The sequence below is a fragment of the Oncorhynchus mykiss genome, chromosome 9 (genome assembly GCF_013265735.2).
Source record: "Oncorhynchus mykiss isolate Arlee chromosome 9, USDA_OmykA_1.1, whole genome shotgun sequence".
NCBI lineage: Eukaryota > Metazoa > Chordata > Actinopteri > Salmoniformes > Salmonidae > Oncorhynchus > Oncorhynchus mykiss.
In genome coordinates this window covers 68935075-68961096 of record NC_048573.1, presented here as the reverse complement: position 1 = coordinate 68961096, position 26022 = coordinate 68935075, and the positions used below count along the sequence as shown (strand labels likewise).

At 51.3% G+C, this 26022-nt stretch overlaps 1 protein-coding gene across 3 annotated transcripts in view; it reads right to left on the bottom strand.

The window, feature by feature from the left end:
* LOC110531258 (tensin-2) overlaps positions 1–26022 on the bottom strand; it is a 75889-nt gene that overhangs the window by 31976 nt on the left and 17891 nt on the right. For all 3 annotated transcript variants that reach the window (XM_036988832.1, XM_036988833.1, XM_036988834.1), the window contains exons 2-3: positions 16029–16134; positions 15317–15354 (exon numbers count right to left, since the gene is read on the bottom strand). In XM_036988832.1, the coding sequence (XP_036844727.1) occupies positions 15317–15354; positions 16029–16134 (144 nt within the window). The remainder of the gene's footprint in view (positions 1–15316; positions 15355–16028; positions 16135–26022) is intronic.

The window sequence follows — 26022 nt, the reverse complement described above, 5'->3', positions numbered from 1 at the left end:
ACAACCCCCTCGTCTCCTATCCTCTCCTCCTCCCCTCCTTCCTCCCAGTCATGGAGCCAGTGTTAACAGTGACTACAACAACCCCCTCGTCTCCTATCCTCTCCTCCTCCCCTCCTTCCTCCCAGTCATGGAGCCAGTGTTAACAGTGACTACAACAACCCCCTCGTCTCCTATCCTCTCCTCCACCCCTCCTTCCTCCCAGTCATGGAGCCAGTGTTAACAGTGACTACAACAACCCCCTCGTCTCCTATCCTCTCCTCCTCCCCTCCTTCCTCCCAGTCATGGAGCCAGTGTTAACAGTGACTACAACAACCCCCTCGTCTCCTATCCTCTCCTCCACCCCTCCTTCCTCCCAGTCATGGAGCCAGTGTTAACAGTGACTACAACAACCCCCTCGTCTCCTATCCTCTCCTCCACCCCTCCTTCCTCCCAGTCATGGAGCCAGTGTTAACAGTGACTACAACAACCCCCTCGTCTCCTCCCCTCTCCTCCTCCCCTCCTTCCTCCCAGTCATGGAGCCAGTGTTAACAGTGACTACAACAACCCCCTCGTCTCCTATCCTCTCCTCCACCCCTCCTTCCTCCCAGTCATGGAGCCAGTGTTAACAGTGACTACAACAACCCCCTCGTCTCCTATCCTCTCCTCCTCCCCTCCTTCCTCCCAGTCATGGAGCCAGTGTTAACAGTGACTACAACAACCCCCTCGTCTCCTATCCTCTCCTCCACCCCTCCTTCCTCCCAGTCATGGAGCCAGTGTTAACAGTGACTACAACAACCCCCTCGTCTCCTATCCTCTCCTCCACCCCTCCTTCCTCCCAGTCATGGAGCCAGTGTTAACAGTGACTACAACAACCCCCTCGTCTCCTATCCTCTCCTCCTCCCCTCCTTCCTCCCAGTCATGGAGCCAGTGTTAACAGTGACTACAACAACCCCCTCGTCTCCTATCCTCTCCTCCACCCCTCCTTCCTCCCAGTCATGGAGCCAGTGTTAACAGTGACTACAACAACCCCCTCGTCTCCTATCCTCTCCTCCACCCCTCCTTCCTCCCAGTCATGGAGCCAGTGTTAACAGTGACTACAACAACCCCCTCGTCTCCTCCCCTCTCCTCCTCCCCTCCTTCCTCCCAGTCATGGAGCCAGTGTTAACAGTGACTACAACAACCCCCTCGTCTCCTATCCTCTCCTCCACCCCTCCTTCCTCCCAGTCATGGAGCCAGTGTTAACAGTGACTACAACAACCCCCTCGTCTCCTATCCTCTCCTCCTCCCCTCCTTCCTCCCAGTCATGGAGCCAGTGTTAACAGTGACTACAACAACCCCCTCGTCTCCTATCCTCTCCTCCACCCCTCCTTCCTCCCAGTCATGGAGCCAGTGTTAACAGTGACTACAACAACCCCCTCGTCTCCTATCCTCTCCTCCACCCCTCCTTCCTCCCAGTCATGGAGCCAGTGTTAACAGTGACTACAACAACCCCCTCGTCTCCTCCCCTCTCCTCCACCCCTCCTTCCTCCCAGTCATGGAGCCAGTGTTAACAGTGACTACAACAACCCCCTCGTCTCCTATCCTCTCCTCCTCCCCTCCTTCCTCCCAGTCATGGAGCCAGTGTTAACAGTGACTACAACAACCCCCTCGTCTCCTATCCTCTCCTCCTCCCCTCCTTCCTCCCAGTCATGGAGCCAGTGTTAACAGTGACTACAACAACCCCCTCGTCTCCTATCCTCTCCTCCACCCCTCCTTCCTCCCAGTCATGGAGCCAGTGTTAACAGTGACTACAACAACCCCCTCGTCTCCTCCCCTCTCCTCCACCCCTCCTTCCTCCCAGTCATGGAGCCAGTGTTAACAGTGACTACAACAACCCCCTCGTCTCCTATCCTCTCCTCCTCCCCTCCTTCCTCCCAGTCATGGAGCCAGTGTTAACAGTGACTACAACAACCCCCTCGTCTCCTATCCTCTCCTCCTCCCCTCCTTCCTCCCAGTCATGGAGCCAGTGTTAACAGTGACTACAACAACCCCCTCGTCTCCTATCCTCTCCTCCACCCCTCCTTCCTCCCAGTCATGGAGCCAGTGTTAACAGTGACTACAACAACCCCCTCGTCTCCTATCCTCTCCTCCTCCCCTCCTTCCTCCCAGTCATGGAGCCAGTGTTAACAGTGACTACAACAACCCCCTCGTCTCCTATCCTCTCCTCCACCCCTCCTTCCTCCCAGTCATGGAGCCAGTGTTAACAGTGACTACAACAACCCCCTCGTCTCCTATCCTCTCCTCCTCCCCTCCTTCCTCCCAGTCATGGAGCCAGTGTTAACAGTGACTACAACAACCCCCTCGTCTCCTATCCTCTCCTCCTCCCCTCCTTCCTCCCAGTCATGGAGCCAGTGTTAACAGTGACTACAACAACCCCCTCGTCTCCTATCCTCTCCTCCACCCCTCCTTCCTCCCAGTCATGGAGCCAGTGTTAACAGTGACTACAACAACCCCCTCGTCTCCTATCCTCTCCTCCTCCCCTCCTTCCTCCCAGTCATGGAGCCAGTGTTAACAGTGACTACAACAACCCCCTCGTCTCCTATCCTCTCCTCCACCCCTCCTTCCTCCCAGTCATGGAGCCAGTGTTAACAGTGACTACAACAACCCCCTCGTCTCCTCCCCTCTCCTCCTCCCCTCCTTCCTCCCAGTCATGGAGCCAGTGTTAACAGTGACTACAACAACCCCCTCGTCTCCTATCCTCTCCTCCACCCCTCCTTCCTCCCAGTCATGGAGCCAGTGTTAACAGTGACTACAACAACCCCCTCGTCTCCTATCCTCTCCTCCTCCCCTCCTTCCTCCCAGTCATGGAGCCAGTGTTAACAGTGACTACAACAACCCCCTCGTCTCCTATCCTCTCCTCCACCCCTCCTTCCTCCCAGTCATGGAGCCAGTGTTAACAGTGACTACAACAACCCCCTCGTCTCCTATCCTCTCCTCCACCCCTCCTTCCTCCCAGTCATGGAGCCAGTGTTAACAGTGACTACAACAACCCCCTCGTCTCCTATCCTCTCCTCCTCCCCTCCTTCCTCCCAGTCATGGAGCCAGTGTTAACAGTGACTACAACAACCCCCTCGTCTCCTCCCCTCTCCTCCTCCCCTCCTTCCTCCCAGTCATGGAGCCAGTGTTAACAGTGACTACAACAACCCCCTCGTCTCCTATCCTCTCCTCCACCCCTCCTTCCTCCCAGTCATGGAGCCAGTGTTAACAGTGACTACAACAACCCCCTCGTCTCCTATCCTCTCATCCACCCCTCCTTCCTCCCAGTCATGGAGCCAGTGTTAACAGTGACTACAACAACCCCCTCGTCTCCTATCCTCTCCTCCTCCCCTCCTTCCTCCCAGTCATGGAGCCAGTGTTAACAGTGACTACAACAACCCCCTCGTCTCCTATCCTCTCATCCACCCCTCCTTCCTCCCAGTCATGGAGCCAGTGTTAACAGTGACTACAACAACCCCCTCGTCTCCTATCCTCTCCTCCACCCCTCCTTCCTCCCAGTCATGGAGCCAGTGTTAACAGTGACTACAACAACCCCCTCGTCTCCTATCCTCTCATCCACCCCTCCTTCCTCCCAGTCATGGAGCCAGTGTTAACAGTGACTACAACAACCCCCTCGTCTCCTATCCTCTCCTCCTCCCCTCCTTCCTCCCAGTCATGGAGCCAGTGTTAACAGTGACTACAACAACCCCCTCGTCTCCTATCCTCTCATCCACCCCTCCTTCCTCCCAGTCATGGAGCCAGTGTTAACAGTGACTACAACAACCCCCTCGTCTCCTATCCTCTCCTCCACCCCTCCTTCCTCCCAGTCATGGAGCCAGTGTTAACAGTGACTACAACAACCCCCTCGTCTCCTATCCTCTCCTCCACCCCTCCTTCCTCCCAGTCATGGAGCCAGTGTTAACAGTGACTACAACAACCCCCTCGTCTCCTCCCCTCTCCTCCTCCCCTCCTTCCTCCCAGTCATGGAGCCAGTGTTAACAGTGACTACAACAACCCCCTCGTCTCCTATCCTCTCCTCCACCCCTCCTTCCTCCCAGTCATGGAGCCAGTGTTAACAGTGACTACAACAACCCCCTCGTCTCCTATCCTCTCATCCACCCCTCCTTCCTCCCAGTCATGGAGCCAGTGTTAACAGTGACTACAACAACCCCCTCGTCTCCTATCCTCTCCTCCTCCCCTCCTTCCTCCCAGTCATGGAGCCAGTGTTAACAGTGACTACAACAACCCCCTCGTCTCCTATCCTCTCCTCCACCCCTCCTTCCTCCCAGTCATGGAGCCAGTGTTAACAGTGACTACAACAACCCCCTCGTCTCCTATCCTCTCCTCCACCCCTCCTTCCTCCCAGTCATGGAGCCAGTGTTAACAGTGACTACAACAACCCCCTCGTCTCCTATCCTCTCCTCCACCCCTCCTTCCTCCCAGTCATGGAGCCAGTGTTAACAGTGACTACAACAACCCCCTCGTCTCCTATCCTCTCCTCCACCCCTCCTTCCTCCCAGTCATGGAGCCAGTGTTAACAGTGACTACAACAACCCCCTCGTCTCCTATCCTCTCCTCCACCCCTCCTTCCTCCCAGTCATGGAGCCAGTGTTAACAGTGACTACAACAACCCCCTCGTCTCCTATCCTCTCCTCCACCCCTCCTTCCTCCCAGTCATGGAGCCAGTGTTAACAGTGACTACAACAACCCCCTCGTCTCCTATCCTCTCCTCCACCCCTCCTTCCTCCCAGTCATGGAGCCAGTGTTAACAGTGACTACAACAACCCCCTCGTCTCCTATCCTCTCCTCCACCCCTCCTTCCTCCCAGTCATGGAGCCAGTGTTAACAGTGACTACAACAACCCCCTCGTCTCCTATCCTCTCCTCCACCCCTCCTTCCTCCCAGTCATGGAGCCAGTGTTAACAGTGACTACAACAACCCCCTCGTCTCCTATCCTCTCCTCCACCCCTCCTTCCTCCCAGTCATGGAGCCAGTGTTAACAGTGACTACAACAACCCCCTCGTCTCCTATCCTCTCCTCCACCCCTCCTTCCTCCCAGTCATGGAGCCAGTGTTAACAGTGACTACAACAACCCCCTCGTCTCCTATCCTCTCCTCCACCCCTCCTTCCTCCCAGTCATGGAGCCAGTGTTAACAGTGACTACAACAACCCCCTCGTCTCCTATCCTCTCCTCCACCCCTCCTTCCTCCCAGTCATGGAGCCAGTGTTAACAGTGACTACAACAACCCCCTCGTCTCCTATCCTCTCCTCCTCCCCTCCTTCCTCCCAGTCATGGAGCCAGTGTTAACAGTGACTACAACAACCCCCTCGTCTCCTATCCTCTCCTCCACCCCTCCTTCCTCCCAGTCATGGAGCCAGTGTTAACAGTGACTACAACAACCCCCTCGTCTCCTATCCTCTCCTCCACCCCTCCTTCCTCCCAGTCATGGAGCCAGTGTTAACAGTGACTACAACAACCCCCTCGTCTCCTATCCTCTCCTCCACCCCTCCTTCCTCCCAGTCATGGAGCCAGTGTTAACAGTGACTACAACAACCCCCTCGTCTCCTATCCTCTCCTCCACCCCTCCTTCCTCCCAGTCATGGAGCCAGTGTTAACAGTGACTACAACAACCCCCTCGTCTCCTATCCTCTCCTCCACCCCTCCTCCAAGTGAAACAAGTATTCAAAGAGCAATGCTGGACAAAAATAAACAGTGGTAAATAAACAGTGGTAAATAAAGTGGTAAATAAACAGTGGTAAATAAACAGTGGTAAATAAAGTGGTAAATAAACAGTGGTAAATAAACAGAACTGAAAAAATCTGCAAGGCGAGATTGCCAGAGATCAACAATGGAAAATCCCATAGTAGTCAGTTCATTGTCTTTATGAACCTATAACTGGCAATAACCTGGACGTGACTCCACGGCACCGAACACATTTCCATGGTCTGCCTCTGACCTTGGCGGAGAGAGGTAGAAGACATTCTTGGGATGATAGGGAGACTTTTCAGCACTCGGCACAGAAAATAACAGAACAGTGGCCAATTACCCTGGCTTTATTTCCCCTCTACCAAGGGTCATCTGGCAGAACCCCAGAGCTGCTAAGTCAGCTGTCACGCTTATGGTTTTAATGCTGATCAGCATCACACGCACTCACTCATTAGTATGACCACATTAAAAACAAGCCACTCTATCTACCCCGGCAATTATCATGACTCTGTGACAGGGTGACTCCGACTCCCTAACGATGACCAGACAGCCATTCTATTTCGATTCTACACTTCCTCTTGTTGATTTTAACATAAACAACTTTAGACTATTCCTCCCCAAAATAGGAGAAATGTCTTTCTTCCTGACATATTTGGGCAGCTCATCATGGGCAACATTACCCAACCCTTAACCCTTCACTCCCTGTGGACAACTCCAGCTCACAGATAAGTTGTTCTCTACACAGAGAACACGCTGAAATAAAACACTGTTTTGGCGTATTTGTGTATTTTTGAAGTGGGATTGTTCATGAAAGAGATGAGCCAGCTGTAGGTTGTTGACTTCATGTTTGGATGACTGACAGCAACTCCACAAGACAAGTACAAGAAAGGAAGCCACAGAGAGAAACAAGAGGGGAAGTCATAGAGAGAAGTACACAGACTTCTTTATTCTGGTCACTTTGTTTTCCAGGAAATGCTTTATTCTGGGAAGAGAAGATGAAGTGCTTTTCCTGAGGGAGCACTGACAGGACAGTGAAGTAACTGTTCTGGACGACTGTGTGATCTCGCTCTCCGTAGCCGATTTGAGTAAGACCTTTAAACAGGTTAACATTCACAAGGCCTCTGGGCCAGATGGATTACCAGGACGTATACTCAGAGCATGCGCTGATCAGCTGGCAAGTGTCTTCAATTACATTTTCAACCTCTCCCTGGCCCAGTCTGTAATACCTACATGTTTCAAGCAGACCACCATAGTCCCTGTGCCGAAGAACACCAAGGTAACCTGTCTAAATGACTACCTCCCCGTAGTACTCACATCTGTAGCCATGAAATGCTTTGAAAGGCTGGTCATGGCACACATCAACACTATCATCCCAGACACCCTGGACCCAATCCAATTCACATATCGCTCCAACAGATCCATAGATGACGTAATCTTGATTGCACTCCACACTGCCCTTACCCACCTGGACAAGAGGAACACCTATGTGAGAATATTGTTCATTAACTACAGCTCAGCGTTCAACACCATAGTGCCCTTCAAGCTCATCACTAAGCTCAGTACCCTGGGACTGAACCCCTCCATCTGAAACTGGATCCTTGTTGCCTACCCACAAGTTGTGATGTTAGGCAACAACACTTCCGCCACACTGACACTCAACATGGAGTCCCCTCAGGGGTGCGTGCTTAGTCCCTCCTGTACTCCCTGTTCACCCATGACTGCGTGGCCACACACGACTCCAACGGCATCATTAAGTTTGCTGACTACACGATGGTGGTAGGCCATATCAACGATGATGATGAGACAGCCTATAGGGAGGAGGTCATAGACCTGCCAACAACCTTTCCCTCAACATCAGCAAGACAAAAGAGCTGATCATGGACTACAGAGAGGAGGTCAGTGACCTGGCAGTGTGGTTGCCAGGACAACAACCTCTCCCTCAACATCAGCAAGACAAAAGAGCTGATCATGGACTACAGGAAACGGAGTGCCAAGCACAACCCCATCCACAGGGTTGTAGTGGAGCGGGTCGAGAGCTTCAAGTTTCTCGGTCTCCACATCCCTAAGGAATAATCATGATCCACACACACCAACACAGTTGTGAAGAAGGTACGACAACACCTCTTCCCCCTAAGGAGGCAGAAAATATTTGGCATGAGCCCTCAGATCCTCAAAAAGTTCTACAGCTGCACCATTGAGAGCATCTTGACTGGCTGCATCACCACTGGGTATGGTAACTGCTTGTCATCCGACCGTAAGGAACTACAGAGGGTAGTGCATACCCTGGGCCAAGCTCCCTGCCATCCAAGACCTCTATACCAGGCGGTGTCAAAAGAAGGCCCTAAAAATTGTCAAAGACTCAAGCCACTCAACTCATAGACTGTTCTCTCTGCTACCGCACGGAAGGCGCTACCAATGCACTGAGTCTGGAACCAACAAGACCCTGCACAGCTTCTACCTCCAAGCCATAAGACTGCTAAATAGTTAGTTAAAAAGTTAACCAAATAGCTACCCGGACTACCTGCATTGACCCCCTGTTGAACTAAGTCTTCGGACTCATCACATACGCTGCTGCAACTGCTTATTATCTATCCTGTTGCCTAGTCACTTTGTCCCTACCCATACAGTATCTACATATCTACCTCAAGTACCACGTACCCCTCCACATCGACTCGGTACTGGTGTCCTGTGTATATAGCCAAGTTATCGTTACTCATTGTGGATTTATTCCTTGTGCTATTGGGAAGGGCCCGTTAGTTATGGGAAGGGCCCGTAACTAAGCATTTCACTGTTAGTCTACTACACCTGTTGTTTCTCTCCGCGTTGTTGGGAAGGGCCCGTAACTAAGCATTTCACTGTTAGTCTACACCTGTTGTTTCTCTCCACGTTGTTGGGAAGGGCCCGTAACTAAGCATTTCACTGTTAGTCTACACCTGTTGTTTCTCTCCGCGTTGTTGGGAAGGGCCCGTAACTAAGCATTTCACTGTTAGTCTACACCTGTTGTTTCTCTCCGCGTTGTTGGGAAGGGCCCGTAACTAAGCATTTCACTGTTAGTCTACACCTGTTGTTTCTCTCCGCATTGTTGGGAAGGGCCCGTAACTAAGCATTTCACTGTTAGTCTACACCTGTTGTTTCTCTCCGCATTGTTGGGAAGGGCCCGTAACTAAGCATTTCACTGTTAGTCTACACCTGTTGTTTACGAAGCATGTGACATACACCATTTTATTTGTGTTGATTTTTTACTTTGTCACAAGGCGTATAGCAACACTTGTCTGTTAAAGGATGTCCATGTAGTCATAATGACAGTACAGTGGTTCACAGATGCCTAGTGAATGAGGATTCCTCCAGATTCATGGAGAAAGTACATGACAGGAGGAAACTGAGATGTTACATACCCAACTAAGACATTCAAGGTTAACGTGAAAAGCAGACAAATATGATCAATGTCTTGTAGAGAACAGCCTAACAGTGTTCAATGTCTTGTAGAGTAGCCTAACAGTGTTCAATGTCTTATAGAGAACAGCCTAACAGTGTTCAATGTCTTGTAGAGAACAGCCTAACAGTGTTCAATGTCTTGTAGAGAACAGCCTAACAGTGTTCAATGTCTTGTAGAGTAGCCTAACAGTGTTCAATGTCTTATAGAGAACAGCCTAACAGTGTTCAATGTCTTGTAGAGTAGCCTAACAGTGTTCAATGCCTTGTAGAGTAGCCTAACAGTGTTCAATGTCTTGTAGAGTAGCCTAACAGTGTTCAATGCCTTGTAGAGTAGCCTAACAGTGTTCAATGTCTTGTAGGGTAGCCTAACAGTGTTCAATGTCTTGTAGAGAACAGCCTAACAGTGTTCAATGTCTTGTAGAGAACAGCCTAACAGTGTTCAAGGTCTTAAGGCCAGTTGAGAGGCCAGAGTCCCACACCCCCAGAGGCTGGCCTGGCCTCTCCCTTCCTGGGCAGGACCGATGGCTATCACTGCCGGGACATTTCACCAGCCACCACCAGTCAACAGCCCACTCTCAGCTATGCAGCTATCATTTCCAGACCCCAACACAACCAGGCCAGGCCACAAACAACCGAGCCTATACACAACACAACCAGACCACAAACAACAGAGCCTATACAAAACACAACCAGACCACAAACAACCAAGCCTATACAAAACACAACCAGACCACAAACAACAGAGCCTATACAAAACACAACCAGGCCACAAACAACAGAGTCTATACAAAACACAACCAGGCCAGGCCACAAACAACAGAGTCTATACAAAACACAACCAGACCACAAACAACAGAGCCAATACAAAACACAACCAGACCACAAACAACAGAGCCTATACAAAACACAACCAGACCACAAACAACAGAGCCTATACAAAACACAACCAGACCACAAACAACAGAGCCTATACAAAACACAACCAGACCACAAACAACAGAGCCTATACAAAACACAACCAGACCACAAACAACAGAGCCTATACAAAACACAACCAGACCACAAACAACAGAGTCTATACAAAACACAACCAGACCACAAACAACAGAGCCTATACAAAACACAACCAGGTCACAAACAACAGAGTCTATACAAAACACAACCAGACCACAAACAACAGAGCCTATACAAAACACAACCAGACCACAAACAACCAAGCCTATACAAAACACAACCAGACCAGGCCACAAACAACAGAGCCTATACAAAACACAACCAGGTCACAAACAACAGAGCCTATACAAAACACAACCAGACCACAAACAACCGAGCCTATACAACACACAACCAGGTCACAAACAACCAAGCCTATACAAAACACAACCAGACCACAAACAACAGAGCCTATACAAAACACAACCAGACCACAAACAACCAAGCCAATACAAAACACAACCAGACCACAAACAACAGAGCCTATACAAAACACAACCAGACCACAAACAACCAAGCCTATACAACACACAACCAGACCACAAACAACAGAGCCTATACAAAACACAACCAGACCACAAACAACAGAGCCTATACAAAACACAACCAGACCACAAACAACAGAGCCTATACAAAACACAACCAGGTCACAAACAACAGAGCCTATACAAAACACAACCAGACCAGGCCACAAACAACAGAGCCTATACAAAACACAACCAGGTCACAAACAACAGAGTCTATACAAAACACAACCAGACCACAAACAACCAAGCCTATACAACACACAACCAGACCACAAACAACAGAGCCTATACAAAACACAACCAGACCACAAACAACAGAGCCTATACAAAACACAACCAGACCACAAACAACCAAGCCAATACAAAACACAACCAGACCACAAACAACAGAGTCTATACAAAACACAACCAGGCCACAAACAACCGAGCCTATACAAAACAAAACCAGGTCACAAACAACAGAGCCTATACAAAACACAACCAGACCACAAACAGCAGAGTCTATACAAAACACAACCAGACCACAAACAGCAGAGTCTATACAAAACACAACCAGGCCACAAACAACAGAGTCTATACAAAACACAACCAGGCCACAAACAACAGAGTCTATACAAAACACAACCAGGCCACAAACAACAGAGTCTATACAAAACACAACCAGGCCACAAACAACAGAGCCTATACAAAACACAACCAGACCACAAACAACAGAGCCTATACAAAACACAACCAGGTCACAAACAACAGAGCCTATACAAAACACAACCAGACCACAAACAACAGAGCCTATACAAAACACAACCCTTCACAAACAACCGAGCCTATACAAAACACAACCAGGCCACAAACAACCGAGCCTATACAAAACACAACCAGACCACAAACAACCGAGCCTATACAAAACACAACCAGGTCACAAACAACAGAGCCTATACAAAACACAACCAGGTCACAAACAACAGAGCCTATACAAAACACAACCAGACCTCAAACAACCAAGCCTATACAAAACACAACCAGGCCACAAACAACCGAGCCTATACAAAACACAACCAGGTCACAAACAACAGAGCCTATACAAAACACAACCAGGTCACAAACAACCGAGCCTATACAAAACACAACCAGACCACAAACAACCGAGCCTATACAAAACACAACCAGGTCACAAACAACCGAGCCTATACAAAACACAACCAGACCACAAACAACCGAGCCTATACAACACACAACCAGACCACAAACAACCGAGCCTATACAACACACAACCAGACCACAAACAACCGAGCCTATACAAAACACAACCAGACCACAAACAACCGAGCCTATACAACACACAACCAGACCACAAACAACCGAGCCTATACAAAACACAACCAGGCCACAAACAACAGAGTCTATATAAAACACAACCAGACCACAAACAACCGAGCCTATACAAAACACAACCTGGCCACAAACAACAGAGCCTATACAAAACACAACCAGACCACAAACAACCAAGCCTATACAAAACACAACCAGGCCACAAACAACCGAGCCTATACAAAACACAACCAGACCACAAACAACCAAGCCTATACAACACACAACCAGGTCACAAACAACCGAGCCTATACAAAACACAACCAGACCACAAACAACAGAGTCTATACAAAACACAACCAGGCCACAAACAACCGAGCCTATACAAAACACAACCAGGTCACAAACAACAGAGCCTATACAAAACACAACCAGACCAGGCCACAAACAACAGAGCCTATACAAAACACAACCAGACCACAAACAACAGAGTCTATACAAAACACAACCAGGCCACAAACAACAGAGCCTATACAAAACACAACCAGACCACAAACAACAGAGCCTATACAAAACACAACCAGGCCACAAACAACAGAGTCTATACAAAACACAACCAGACCACAAACAACAGAGCCTATACAAAACACAACCAGGCCACAAACAACAGAGCCTATACAAAACACAACCAGACCACAAACAACAGAGTCTATATAAAACACAACCAGACCACAAACAACAGAGCCTATACAAAACACAACCAGACCACAAACAACCGAGCCTATACAAAACACAACCAGACCACAAACAACAGAGCCTATACAAAACACAACCAGACCACAAACAACAGAGCCTATACAAAACACAACCAGACCACAAACAACAGAGCCTATACAAAACACAACCAGGCCACAAACAACAGAGCCTATACAAAACACAACCAGACCACAAACAACAGAGTCTATACAAAACACAACCAGGTCACAAACAACAGAGCCTATACAAAACACAACCAGGTCACAAACAACAGAGCCTATACAAAACACAACCAGACCACAAACAACAGAGCCTATACAAAACACAACCAGACCACAAACAACAGAGCCTATACAAAACACAACCAGACCACAAACAACAGAGTCTATATAAAACACAACCAGACCACAAACAACCGAGCCTATACAAAACACAACCAAGCCACAAACAACCGAGCCTATACAAAACACAACCAGACCACAAACAACAGAGCCTATACAAAACACAACCAGACCACAAACAACAGAGTCTATACAAAACACAACCAGGCCACAAACAACCGAGCCTATACAAAACACAACCAGACCACAAACAACAGAGCCTATACAAAACACAACCAGGCCACAAACAACAGAGCCTATACAAAACACAACCAGGTCACAAACAACAGAGCCTATACAACACACAACCAGACCACAAACAACCGAGCCTATACAAAACACAACCAGACCACAAACAACAGAGCCTATACAAAACACAACCAGGCCACAAACAACCGAGCCTATACAAAACACAACCAGGTCACAAACAACAGAGCCTATACAAAACACAACCAGACCAGGCCACAAACAACAGAGCCTATACAAAACACAACCAGACCACAAACAACAGAGTCTATACAAAACACAACCAGACCACAAACAACCGAGCCTATACAAAACACAACCAGGCCACAAACAACAGAGCCTATACAAAACACAACCAGGTCACAAACAACAGAGCCTATACAACACACAACCAGACCACAAACAACCGAGCCTATACAAAACACAACCAGACCACAAACAACAGAGCCTATACAAAACACAACCAGGCCACAAACAACCGAGCCTATACAAAACACAACCAGGTCACAAACAACAGAGCCTATACAAAACACAACCAGACCAGGCCACAAACAACAGAGCCTATACAAAACACAACCAGACCACAAACAACAGAGTCTATACAAAACACAACCAGGCCACAAACAACAGAGCCTATACAAAACACAACCAGACCACAAACAACAGAGTCTATACAAAACACAACCAGACCACAAACAACAGAGCCTATACAAAACACAACCAGGCCACAAACAACAGAGTCTATACAAAACACAACCAGACCACAAACAACAGAGTCTATACAAAACACAACCAGGCCACAAACAACAGAGCCTATACAAAACACAACCAGACCACAAACAACAGAGTCTATACAAAACACAACCAGACCACAAACAACAGAGCCTATACAAAACACAACCAGGCCACAAACAACAGAGTCTATACAAAACACAACCAGACCACAAACAACAGAGCCTATACAAAACACACCCAGACCACAAACAACAGAGCCTATACAAAACACAACCAGGCCACAAACAACAGAGTCTATACAAAACACAACCAGACCACAAACAACAGAGCCTATACAAAACACAACCAGGCCACAAACAACAGAGCCTATACAAAACACAACCAGGCCACAAACAACAGAGTCTATACAAAACACAACCAGACCACAAACAACCGAGCCTATATAAAACACAACCAGGTCACAAACAACAGAGCCTATACAAAACAACCTGGCCACAAACAACAGAGCCCAAACAGAACACAACAGTGTGGAAATAGTATCTTCCTGACCAACAGCATTGTTTCGAGGAAACAGAGCCAGAGCTTTACAATCCACAGAACAAGAGTGGCCTACATACTATGCCAGGTCTACTGCAGACCATTTCGTGCTCATTCCTTGATAGAAATCTTAAAAGATTAAAACTAATATAAAAAAATAACTGTCTATGGATTTGTATTGGTTTGCTACTTTTCAAACCCTTCCCCTTATCCTCTAGGGCTGTTTCCTCAAATGGAAATAGATGGTACGAAGACTGGACAGCAATCTCTGCCACATGCCATCTTCCATAACGCACGGCGAAAGCCGCTGCAGTCTGCCAAGTCTCTCCCTGCCCCTGGCCAAAGCTGGCATTCACTCCTCCATCAATGACCCTTTCAAATGGGGCTTGGGTGCAGTCGGTCACATCAATGGCTACTAGCTCATAGCAGGGACAGGGAGGGTAAACTCTTAGAAAAAACGATTACAAAAAGGTTCTTTGGCTATTCCCTATAGAAGTAACCTTTTGGTTCCAGGTAGAACTCTTTCTGGTTCCATGTAGAACCCTCTGTGGAAAGGGTTCTACATTGAACCTAAAAGGGTTCTACCTGGAACCAAAAAGGGTTCTTCAAAGGGGACAGCTCTAGGTAGCATCTTTTTTTCTAAGAGTGTAGAATAAGTTGGGTAAGTTACGCAGGAGTGAATCGGTTTGGAGTCTTACCTTTGCCTCGCATTTCTTGTGAGTGGCTGTTTTACACACTGGAGAGAGAAGGATGACAACAGAGAGGGTGGGTAAGGAGACAGAAGGGAAGCATTAGTCAGGTTAATTTGGTGTATTCTATGTAGCATGTTAGCTGGTCTGAGGGTCCTTGACAACGAGCAGCTTACAGTGAGTCAGCAGCATGAGGGCTCTGACAGAGACAGAGAGCTAGAACTGACAGCTAAACAGGATCCTCTATGGAGGAAGAGGGTGGAAAGAGAGAGAGAGAGAGAGGGGGGGGGGGGAGAGAGAGAGACAGAGAGAGGGAGAGAGAGAGAGAGTGATAGAGAGAGAGGGGGGGAGAGAGAGAGACAGAGAGCGAGAGAGAGAGAGAGAGGGGGAGAGAGAGAGGGAGAGAGAGAGAGAGGGGGAGAGAGAGAGGGAGAGAGACAGAGAGAGAGAGAGAGAGAGATAGAGAGAGAGAGAGACAGAGAGTGAGAGAGAGTGATAGAGAGAGAGAGAGCGATAGAGAGAGGGGGAGAGAGAGTGATAGAGAGAGAGAGAGAGAGAGAGAGAGAGAGAGAGCGATAGAGAGAGAGAGAGAGAGAGCGATAGAGAGAGAGAGAGAGAGAGCGATAGAGAGAGAGAGAGAGAGAGAGAGAGAGAGAGAGAGCGATAGAGAGAGAGAGAGAGAGAGCGATAGAGAGAGAGAGAGAGAGAGAGAGAGACTCACCTCGGCAAAATGACCCCGTGTTGTCCACACTCTGACGACACACCCCACACTGACGGTTCTTCTTAAAGGTTTTCTCCTTGAAGACATGGGGCTCCCCCTTCCCTGTCTACCAACACACAGATACACACACAGTCAGAAACCCAGTACGTAGGGAGTAGCAAGCACACACTAGAGGATTCTTGGTGTGTTTGAGTGACAGGAGCTTTGCTGTCAGGTGTTTTTTCTGCTCCAGAACCTCTATATGGTTGGTTGTGTAACGGAGGTAATCCTTCTAGTAATACGCCCATGATCCTACTGTGTTTCACAACATGAAATTGGCTATAAACATGAGACTGCAGGGGGATGGGAGTTGCATGTCTCATGGCATGGTAACTAAGAAAATGTCAACATGTGAACACATGGTTGCTCTGCTCTTACACACACACACACACACACACACACACACACACACACACACACACACACACACACACACACACACACACACACACACACACACACACGTGTGTCCCTGTCCATGTGTCCGTGTGTCCGTGTGTCCCTGTCTGTGTGTCCCTGTCTGTGTGTCCCTGTCCGTGTGTCCGTGTGTCCCTGTCCGTGTGTCCCTGTCCGTGTGTCCCTGTCCGTGTGTCCATGTGTCCGTGTGTCCGTGTGTCCCTGTCCGTGTGTCTGTGTGTCCCTGTGTCTGTGTGTCCCTGTCCGTGTGTCCGTGTGTCCCTGTCCGTGTGTCCCTGTCCGTGTGTCCATGTCCGTGTGTCCATGTCCGTGTGTCCCTGTCCGTGTGTCCGTATGTCCCTGTCCGTGTGTCCCTGTCCGTGTGTCCGTGTGTCCCTGTCCGTGTGTCCCTGTCCGTGTGTCCCTGTCCGTGTGTCCATGTCCGTGTGTCCCTGTCCGTGTGTCCATGTCCCTGTGTCCCTGTCCGTGTGTCCGTGTGTCCCTGTCCGTGTGTCCCTGTCCGTGTGTCCCTGTCCGTGTGTCCATGTCCGTGTGTCCCTGTCCGTGTGTTTGTGTGTCCCCGTCCGTGTGTCCGTGTCCGTGTGTCCCTGTCCGTGTGTCCGTGTCCGTGTGTCCCTGTCCGTGTCCGTGTGTCCCTGTCCGTGTGTCCGTGTGTCCCTGTCCGTGTGTCCGTGTGTCCGTGTCCGTGTGTCCCTGTCCGTGTGTCCGTGTCCGTGTGTCCCTGTCCGTGTGTCCGTGTGTCCCCGTCCGTGTGTCCGTGTGTCTGTGTCCGCGTGTCCCTGTCCGTGTGTCCGTGTGTCCGTGTGTCCCTGTCCGTGTGTCCATGTGTCCCTGTCCGTGTGTCCCTGTCCGTGTGTCCGTGTGTCCCCGTCCGTGTGTCCGTGTGTCCGTGTGTCCCTGTCCGTGTGTCCGTGTGTCCCCGTCCGTGTGTCCGTGTGTCCCTGTCCGTGTGTCCCTGTCCGTGTGTCCCTGTCCGTGTGTCCGTGTGTCCGTGTGTCCGTGTGTCCCTGTCCGTGTGTCCGTGTCCGTGTGTCCCTGTCCGTGTGTCCGTGTGTCCGTGTGTCCCTGTCCGTGTGTCCGTGTCCGTGTGTCCCTGTCTGTGGTTGCTCTGCTCTTACACACACACACACACACACACACACACACACACACACACACACACACACACACACACACACACACACACACACGTGTGTCCCTGTCCATGTGTCCGTGTGTCCGTGTGTCCCTGTCTGTGTGTCCCTGTCTGTGTGTCCCTGTCCGTGTGTCCGTGTGTCCCTGTCCGTGTGTCCCTGTCCGTGTGTCCCTGTCCGTGTGTCCATGTGTCCGTGTGTCCGTGTGTCCCTGTCCGTGTGTCTGTGTGTCCCTGTGTCTGTGTGTCCCTGTCCGTGTGTCCGTGTGTCCCTGTCCGTGTGTCCCTGTCCGTGTGTCCATGTCCGTGTGTCCATGTCCGTGTGTCCCTGTCCGTGTGTCCGTATGTCCCTGTCCGTGTGTCCCTGTCCGTGTGTCCGTGTGTCCCTGTCCGTGTGTCCCTGTCCGTGTGTCCCTGTCCGTGTGTCCATGTCCGTGTGTCCCTGTCCGTGTGTCCATGTCCCTGTGTCCCTGTCCGTGTGTCCGTGTGTCCCTGTCCGTGTGTCCCTGTCCGTGTGTCCCTGTCCGTGTGTCCATGTCCGTGTGTCCCTGTCCGTGTGTCCATGTCCCTGTGTCCCTGTCCGTGTGTTTGTGTGTCCCCGTCCGTGTGTCCATGTCCGTGTGTCCCTGTCCGTGTGTCCCTGTTCGTGTCCGTGTGTCCCTGTCCGTGTGTCCGTGTGTCCCTGTCCGTGTGTCCGTGTGTCCCTGTCCGTGTGTCCCTGTCCGTGTGTCCGTGTCCGTGTGTCCCTGTCCGTGTGTCCGTGTGTCCCCGTCCGTGTGTCCGTGTGTCTGTGTCCGCGTGTCCCTGTCCGTGTGTCCGTGTGTCCGTGTGTCCCTGTCCGTGTGTCCGTGTGTCCGTGTGTCCCTGTCCGTGTGTCCCTGTCCGTGTGTCCGTGTGTCCCCGTCCGTGTGTCCGTGTGTCCCTGTCCGTGTGTCCGTGTGTCCCTGTCCGTGTGTCCCTGTCCGTGTGTCCCTGTCCGTGTGTCCGTGTGTCCGTGTGTCCGTGTGTCCGTGTGTCCCTGTCCGTGTGTCCGTGTCCGTGTGTCCCTGTCCGTGTGTCCGTGTGTCCGTGTGTCCCTGTCCGTGTGTCCCTGTCCGTGTGTCCGTGTCCGTGTGTCCCTGTCCGTGTGTCCGTGTGTCCGTGTGTCCCTGTCCGTGTGTCCCTGTCCGTGTGTCCGTGTCCGTGTGTCCCTGTCTGTGTGTCCGTGTGTCCCTGTCCGTGTGTCCGTGTCCGTGTGTCCCCGTCCGTGTGTCCGTGTCCGTGTGTCCCTGTCCGTGTGTCCGTGTGTCCCTGTCCGTGTGTCCCTGTCCGTGTCCGTGTGTCCATGTGTCCGTGTGTCCGTGTGTCCCTGTCCGTGTGTCTGTGTGTCCCTGTGTCTGTGTGTCCCTGTCCGTGTGTCTGTGTGTCCCTGTCCGTGTGTCCCTGTCTGTGTGTCCATGTCCGTGTGTCCCTGTCCGTGTGTCCGTGTGTCCATGTCCGTGTGTCCCTGTCTGTGTGTTCGTGTGTCCCCGTCCGTGTGTCCGTGTGTCCCTGTCCGTGTGTCCGTGTCCGTGTGTCCCTGTCCGTGTCCGTGTGTCCCTGTCCGTGTGTCCCTGTCCGTGTGTCCGTGCGTCCGTGTCCGTGTGTCCCTGTCCGTGTGTCCGTGTGTCCCTGTCCGTGTGTCCGTGTGTCCGTGTCCGTGTGTCCCCGTCCGTGTGTCCGTGTCCGTGTGTCCCTGTCTGTGTGTCCCTGTCTGTGTGTCCGTGTGTCCCTGTCCGTGTGTCCCTGTCCGTGTGTCCGTGTCCGTGTGTCCATGTGTCCGTGTGTCCTTGTGTCCCTGTCCGTGTGTCCGTGTGTCCCTGTGTCCGTGTGTCCGTGTGTCCGTGTGTCCCCGTCCGTGTGTCCGTGTCCGTGTGTCCCTGTCTGTGTGTCCGTGTGTCCCTGTCCGTGTGTCCGTGTCCGTGTGTCCATGTGTCCGTGTGTCCCTGTCCGTGTGTCTGTGTGTCCCTGTGTCTGTGTGTCCCTGTCCGTGTGTCCGTGTGTCCCTGTCCGTGTGTCCCTGTCCGTGTGTCCATGTCCGTGTGTCCCTGTCCGTGTGTCCCTGTCCGTGTGTCCGTATGTCCCTGTCCGTGTGTCCCTGTCCGTGTGTCCGTGTGTCCCTGTCCGTGTGTCCCTGTCCGTGTGTCCCTGTCCGTGTGTCCATGTCCGTGTGTCCCTGTCCGTGTGTCCGTGTGTCCATGTCCGTGTGTCCCTGTCCGTGTGTTCGTGTGTCCCCGTCCGTGTGTCCGTGTCCGTGTGTCCCTGTCCGTGTGTCCGTGTCCGTGTGTCCCTGTCCGTGTCCGTGTGTCCCTGTCCGTGTGTCCGTGTGTCCGTGTGTCCCTGTCCGTGTGTCCCTGTCCGTGTGTCCGTGTCCGTGTGTCCCTGTCTGTGTGTCCGTGTGTCCCTGTCCGTGTGTCCGTGTCCGTGTGTCCCCGTCCGTGTGTCCGTGTCCGTGTGTCCCTGTCCGTGTGTCCGTGTGTCCCTGTCCGTGTGTCCCTGTCCGTGTCCGTGTGTCCATGTGTCCGTGTGTCCGTGTGTCCCTGTCCGTGTGTCTGTGTGTCCCTGTGTCTGTGTGTCCCTGTCCGTGTGTCTGTGTGTCCCTGTCCGTGTGTCCCTGTCTGTGTGTCCATGTCCGTGTGTCCCTGTCCGTGTGTCCGTGTGTCCATGTCCGTGTGTCCCTGTCTGTGTGTTCGTGTGTCCCCGTCCGTGTGTCCGTGTGTCCCTGTCCGTGTGTCCGTGTCCGTGTGTCCCTGTCCGTGTCCGTGTGTCCCTGTCCGTGTGTCCCTGTCCGTGTGTCCGTGCGTCCGTGTCCATGTGTCCCTGTCCGTGTGTCCGTGTGTCCCTGTCCGTGTGTCCGTGTGTCCGTGTCCGTGTGTCCCCGTCCGTGTGTCCGTGTCCGTGTGTCCCTGTCTGTGTGTCCCTGTCTGTGTGTCCGTGTGTCCCTGTCCGTGTGTCCCTGTCCGTGTGTCCGTGTCCGTGTGTCCATGTGTCCGTGTGTCCTTGTGTCCCTGTCCGTGTGTCCGTGTGTCCCTGTGTCCGTGTGTCCGTGTGTCCGTGTGTCCCCGTCCGTGTGTCCGTGTCCGTGTGTCCCTGTCTGTGTGTCCGTGTGTCCCTGTCCGTGTGTCCGTGTCCGTGTGTCCATGTGTCCGTGTGTCCCTGTCCGTGTGTCTGTGTGTCCCTGTGTCTGTGTGTCCCTGTCCGTGTGTCCGTGTGTCCCTGTCCGTGTGTCCCTGTCCGTGTGTCCATGTCCGTGTGTCCCTGTCCGTGTGTCCCTGTCCGTGTGTCCGTATGTCCCTGTCCGTGTGTCCCTGTCCGTGTGTCCGTGTGTCCCTGTCCGTGTGTCCCTGTCCGTGTGTCCCTGTCCGTGTGTCCATGTCCGTGTGTCCCTGTCCGTGTGTCCGTGTGTCCATGTCCGTGTGTCCCTGTCCGTGTGTTCGTGTGTCCCCGTCCGTGTGTCCGTGTCCGTGTGTCCCTGTCCGTGTGTCCGTGTCCGTGTGTCCCTGTCCGTGTCCGTGTGTCCCTGTCCGTGTGTCCGTGTGTCCCTGTCCGTGTGTCCGTGTGTCCGTGTGTCCCTGTCCGTGTGTCCGTGTGTCCGTGTGTCCCTGTCCGTGTGTCCGTGTGTCCCCGTCTGTGTGTCCGTGTGTCCGTGTGTCCCTGTCCGTGTGTCCATGTCCGTGTGTCCCTGTCCGTGTGTCCGTGTGTCCATGTCCGTGTGTCCCTGTCCGTGTGTTCGTGTGTCCCCGTCCGTGTTTCCGTGTCCGTGTGTCCCTGTCCGTGTGTCCGTGTCCGTGTGTCCCTGTCCGTGTCCGTGTGTCCCTGTCCGTGTGTCCCTGTCCTTGTGTCCGTGTGTCCGTGTGTCCCTGTCCGTGTGTCCGTGTGTCCGTGTCCGTGTGTCCCTGTCCGTGTGTCCGTGTGTCCCCGTCCGTGTGTCCGTGTGTCCCTGTCCGTGTGTCCGTGTGTCCCTGTCCGTGTGTCCATGTGTCCCTGTCCGTGTGTCCCTGTCCGTGTGTCCGTGTGTCCCCGTCCGTGTGTCCGTGTGTCCGTGTGTCCCCGTCCGTGTGTCCGTGTTTCCGTGTGTCCCTGTCCGTGTGTCCCTGTCCGTGTGTCCCTGTCCGTGTGTCCGTGTGTCCCTGTCCGTGTGTCCGTGTGTCCGTGTGTCCCTGTCCGTGTGTCCGTGTGTCCGTGTGTCCCTGTCCGTGTGTCCGTGTGTCCCCGTCTGTGTGTCCGTGTGTCCGTGTGTCCCTGTCCGTGTGTCCATGTCCGTGTGTCCCTGTCCGTGTGTCCGTGTGTCCATGTCCGTGTGTCCCTGTCCGTGTGTTCGTGTGTCCCCGTCCGTGTTTCCGTGTCCGTGTGTCCCTGTCCGTGTGTCCGTGTCCGTGTGTCCCTGTCCGTGTCCGTGTGTCCCTGTCCGTGTGTCCCTGTCCTTGTGTCCGTGTGTCCGTGTGTCCCTGTCCGTGTGTCCGTGTGTCCGTGTCCGTGTGTCCCTGTCCGTGTGTCCGTGTGTCCCCGTCCGTGTGTCCGTGTGTCCGTGTGTCCCTGTCCGTGTGTCCGTGTGTCCCTGTCCGTGTGTCCATGTGTCCCTGTCCGTGTGTCCCTGTCCGTGTGTCCGTGTGTCCCCGTCCGTGTGTCCGTGTGTCCGTGTGTCCCCGTCCGTGTGTCCGTGTTTCCGTGTGTCCCTGTCCGTGTGTCCCTGTCCGTGTGTCCCTGTCCGTGTGTCCGTGTGTCCCTGTCCGTGTGTCCGTGTGTCCCTGTGTCCGTGTGTCCCTGTCCGTGTGTCCGTGTCCGTGTGTCCCTGTCCGTGTGTCCGTGTGTCCGTGTGTCCGTGTCCGTGTGTCCCTGTCCGTGTGTCCGTGTGTCCCTGTCCGTGTGTCCGTGTGTCCCCGTCCGTGTGTCCGTGTCCGTGTGTCCCTGTCCGTGTGTCCGTCTGTCCCTGTCCGTGTGTCCCTGTCCGTGTGTCCGTGTGTCCCCGTCCTTGTGTCCGTGTGTCCGTGTCCGTGTGTCCGTGTGTCCCTGTCCGTGTGTCCGTGTGTCCCTGTCCGTGTGTCCGTGTGTCCCTGTCCGTGTGTCCGTGTGTCCGTGTGTCTGTGTGTCCCTGTCCGTGTGTCCCTGTCCGTGTGTCCCTGTCCGTGTGTCCTTGTGTCCCTGTCCGTGTGTCCCTGTCCGTGTGTCCCTATCCGTGTGTCCGTGTGTCCCTGTCCGTGTGTCCGTGTGTCCCTGTCCGTGTGTCCCTGTCCGTGTGTCCGTGTCCGTGTGTCCGTGTGTCCCTGTCCGTGTGTCCTGGTGTCCCTGTCCGTGTCAGTACACTCTATTCACCGCCTCAAAGCCAGTCTGTTTTCATTAGTCTTCAAATCAGACTGATAAACATAAAGAACCTTTGTTACTGCGGAGTGTGTTTTCCCTCTTCAATAAAAGGGCTGTTTGCACACTTTCCCAATCTCCTCTTCCGCTACGACTGGGAACTATTTGGACAGCTGACAGGAGACTGTACTGTAGGACAGGCTCGTGGTAATGGCTGGAGCAGAATAGTTGGAAGGGTCTCAAATACATCAAACCCATGGTTTCCATGGTTTCCATGGTTTCCAGGTCTTTGATTCCATTCCATTTGCTCCGTTCCAGCCATTATTATGAGCCGCCCTCCCCTCAGCAGCCTCCTGTGTACCACGGGTTGCGTTCAGAAAGGTGCAATGTGCTGACTGTCGCAGAGATAAAAAGCTGACACGATTCCTTACTTTCCTTTTCAGAGAGAAATCTCTGTAATTGGGAACATTTCACAACATTGTGCCATATTTAATGCGGCCCTGGATACTGACATAAGCACCAAGTCTAGGTCCAAGAGGCTTCTTAACAGCTTCTACCCCCAAGCCATAAGACTCCTGAACAGCTAATCAAATGGCTACCCAGACTATTTGCATTGTCCCCCCCACCCCCATTTTTACGCTGCTGCTTCTCTCTGTTTATTATCTATGCATAGTCACTTTACCTCTACCTACTTGTACATATTATCTCAATTACCTTGACTAACTGGTGCCCCTGCACATTGACTCTGTACCGGTACCCCCTCTACATAGCCTCGCTACTGTTATTTTATTGTTGCTCCTTAATTATTTGTTATTTTTCTATTTTATTTTTAATTGTATTTGTTTTTTTACTTCAGTTTATTTTAGTAATTACTTTCTTATCACATTTTTTTCTTAAAATGGCATTGTTGGTTAAGGGCTTGTAAGTAAGCATTTCACTGAGATGTGAGGAGAGGAGGGAGGAAAAGAGAGATGTGAGGAGAGGGGCAGGAAAAGAGAGATGTGAGGAGAGGAGAGAGGGAAAATAGAGATGTGAGGAGAGAAGGGAGGAAAAGAGAGATGTGTGGAGAGGAGAGGAGAGGAGGAAGGAAAAGAGAGATGTGAGGAGAGGAGGGAGGGAAAAATAGATGTGAGGAGAGGAGAGGGGGGAGGAAAAGAGAGATGTGAGGAGAGGAGAGGGGGGAGGAAAAGAGAGATGTGAGGAGAGGGGGAGAAAAGAGAGATGTGAGGAGAGGAGGGGGGAAAGAGAGATTTGAGGAGAGGAGGTTGGGAAGAAAAGAGAGATGTGAGGAGAGGAGGAAGGAAAAAAGAGATGTGAGGAGAGGAGAGGGGGAAGGAAAAGAGAGATGCGAGGAGAGGAGAGGAGGAAGGAAAAGAGAGATGTGAGGAGAGGAGAGGAGGAAGGAAAAGAGAGATGCGAGGAGAGGAGAGGAGGAAGGAAAAGAGAGATTTTTTTTTTTAAATTTTTTTTTTTTACCTTTATTTAACCAGGCAAGTCAGTTAAGAACAAATTCTTATTTTCAATGACGGCCTAGGAACAGTGGGTTAACTGCCTGTTCAGGGGCAGAACGACAGATTTGTACCTTGTCAGCTCAGGGGTTTGAACTTGCAACCTTCCGGTTACTAGTCCAACGCTCTAACCACTAGGCTACCCTGCGAGGAGAGGAGGGGGGAAACGTACTTTGGTGTGAAAAGTGCAAATTTATCCCAGAACAACAGCGAAGGACCTTGTGAAGATGCTGGAGGAAACAGGTACAAAAGTATCTATATCCACAGTAAAACGAGTAAAACTATATCGACATAACCTGAAAGGCCGCTCAGAAAGGAAGAAGCCACTGCTCCAAAACCGCCATAATAAAGCCAAACTACGGTTTGCAACTGCACATGGGGACAAAGATCGTACTTTTTGGAGAAATGTCCTCTGGTCTGATGAAACAAAAATATAACTTTTTGGCCATAATGACCATCATTATGTTTGGAGGAAAAAGGGGGAGGCTTGCAAGCCGAAGAACACCATCCCAACCGTGAAGCACGGGGGTGGCAGCATCATGTTGTGACTGGTGCGCTTCTCAAAATAGATGACGTCACGAGGAAGGAAAATGATGTGGATATATTGAAGCAACATATTGAAGCATACTTCCAAAGTTGTGTCAAAATGGCTCAAGGACAACAAAGTCAAGGTATTGGAGTGGCCATCACAATGCCCTGACCTCAATCCTATAGACAATGTGTGGGCAGATCTGAAAAAGCGTGTGCGAGCAAGGAGGCCTTACAAACCTGACTCAGTTACACCAGCTCTGTCAGGAGGAATGGTCCAAAATTCATCCAACTTATTGTGGGAAGCTTGTGGAAGGCTACCCGGTGATCCTAACTGACCTAAGACAGGGGATTTTTACTAGGATTAAATGTCAGGAATTATTAAAAACTGAGTTTAAATGTATTTGGCTAAGGTGTATGTAAACTTCTGACTTCAACTGTATATAGTCTTAATTAATTGCTACTTAGATTTGTGTGTATTTTGCATATGCTGTGTAATTTGTTAGGTATTAATTATGAGATATTACTGCACTGTCAGAGCTAGAAGCACAAGCATTTCACTACACCCACAGTAACATCTGCTAATCACGTGTATATGACCAATAAAAGAGTCTGAAAAGCTCAATCAGGTTAGGTAATAGCTGAAATACAATTAAGGTCACCAAAATAAAGATAATGTAAAAAAAAAGCCTGTTCACTGAAGTTTTTAAAGTTCCTCTTTGTGACGTCACAAGGTTTTGATTTGGGTAAAAGAAGACAACAAACTTGTTAACTCCTTGAGTGCATAAAGGTTAGCCGAGGGAAGATGGTAGACCCCTATAACAGTTATGGATACATTTGTCCCCAGACAAGCGATTAAAGATAGCAGAAAGAAAAAAAATTGGCAAGGGAAATGGATTTCAGTAAAGATTTTAAAAAATAAAAAAAAATGGCCACTCTACCACCTCTACCCTGTCTGTCAGCTCTGGACACATGATAACCTCAATATTAATATCAGAGTACAGAATGTCCCCAGAGATCCAAGTTTCAGTCAATACTATAATGTCCAGATTCG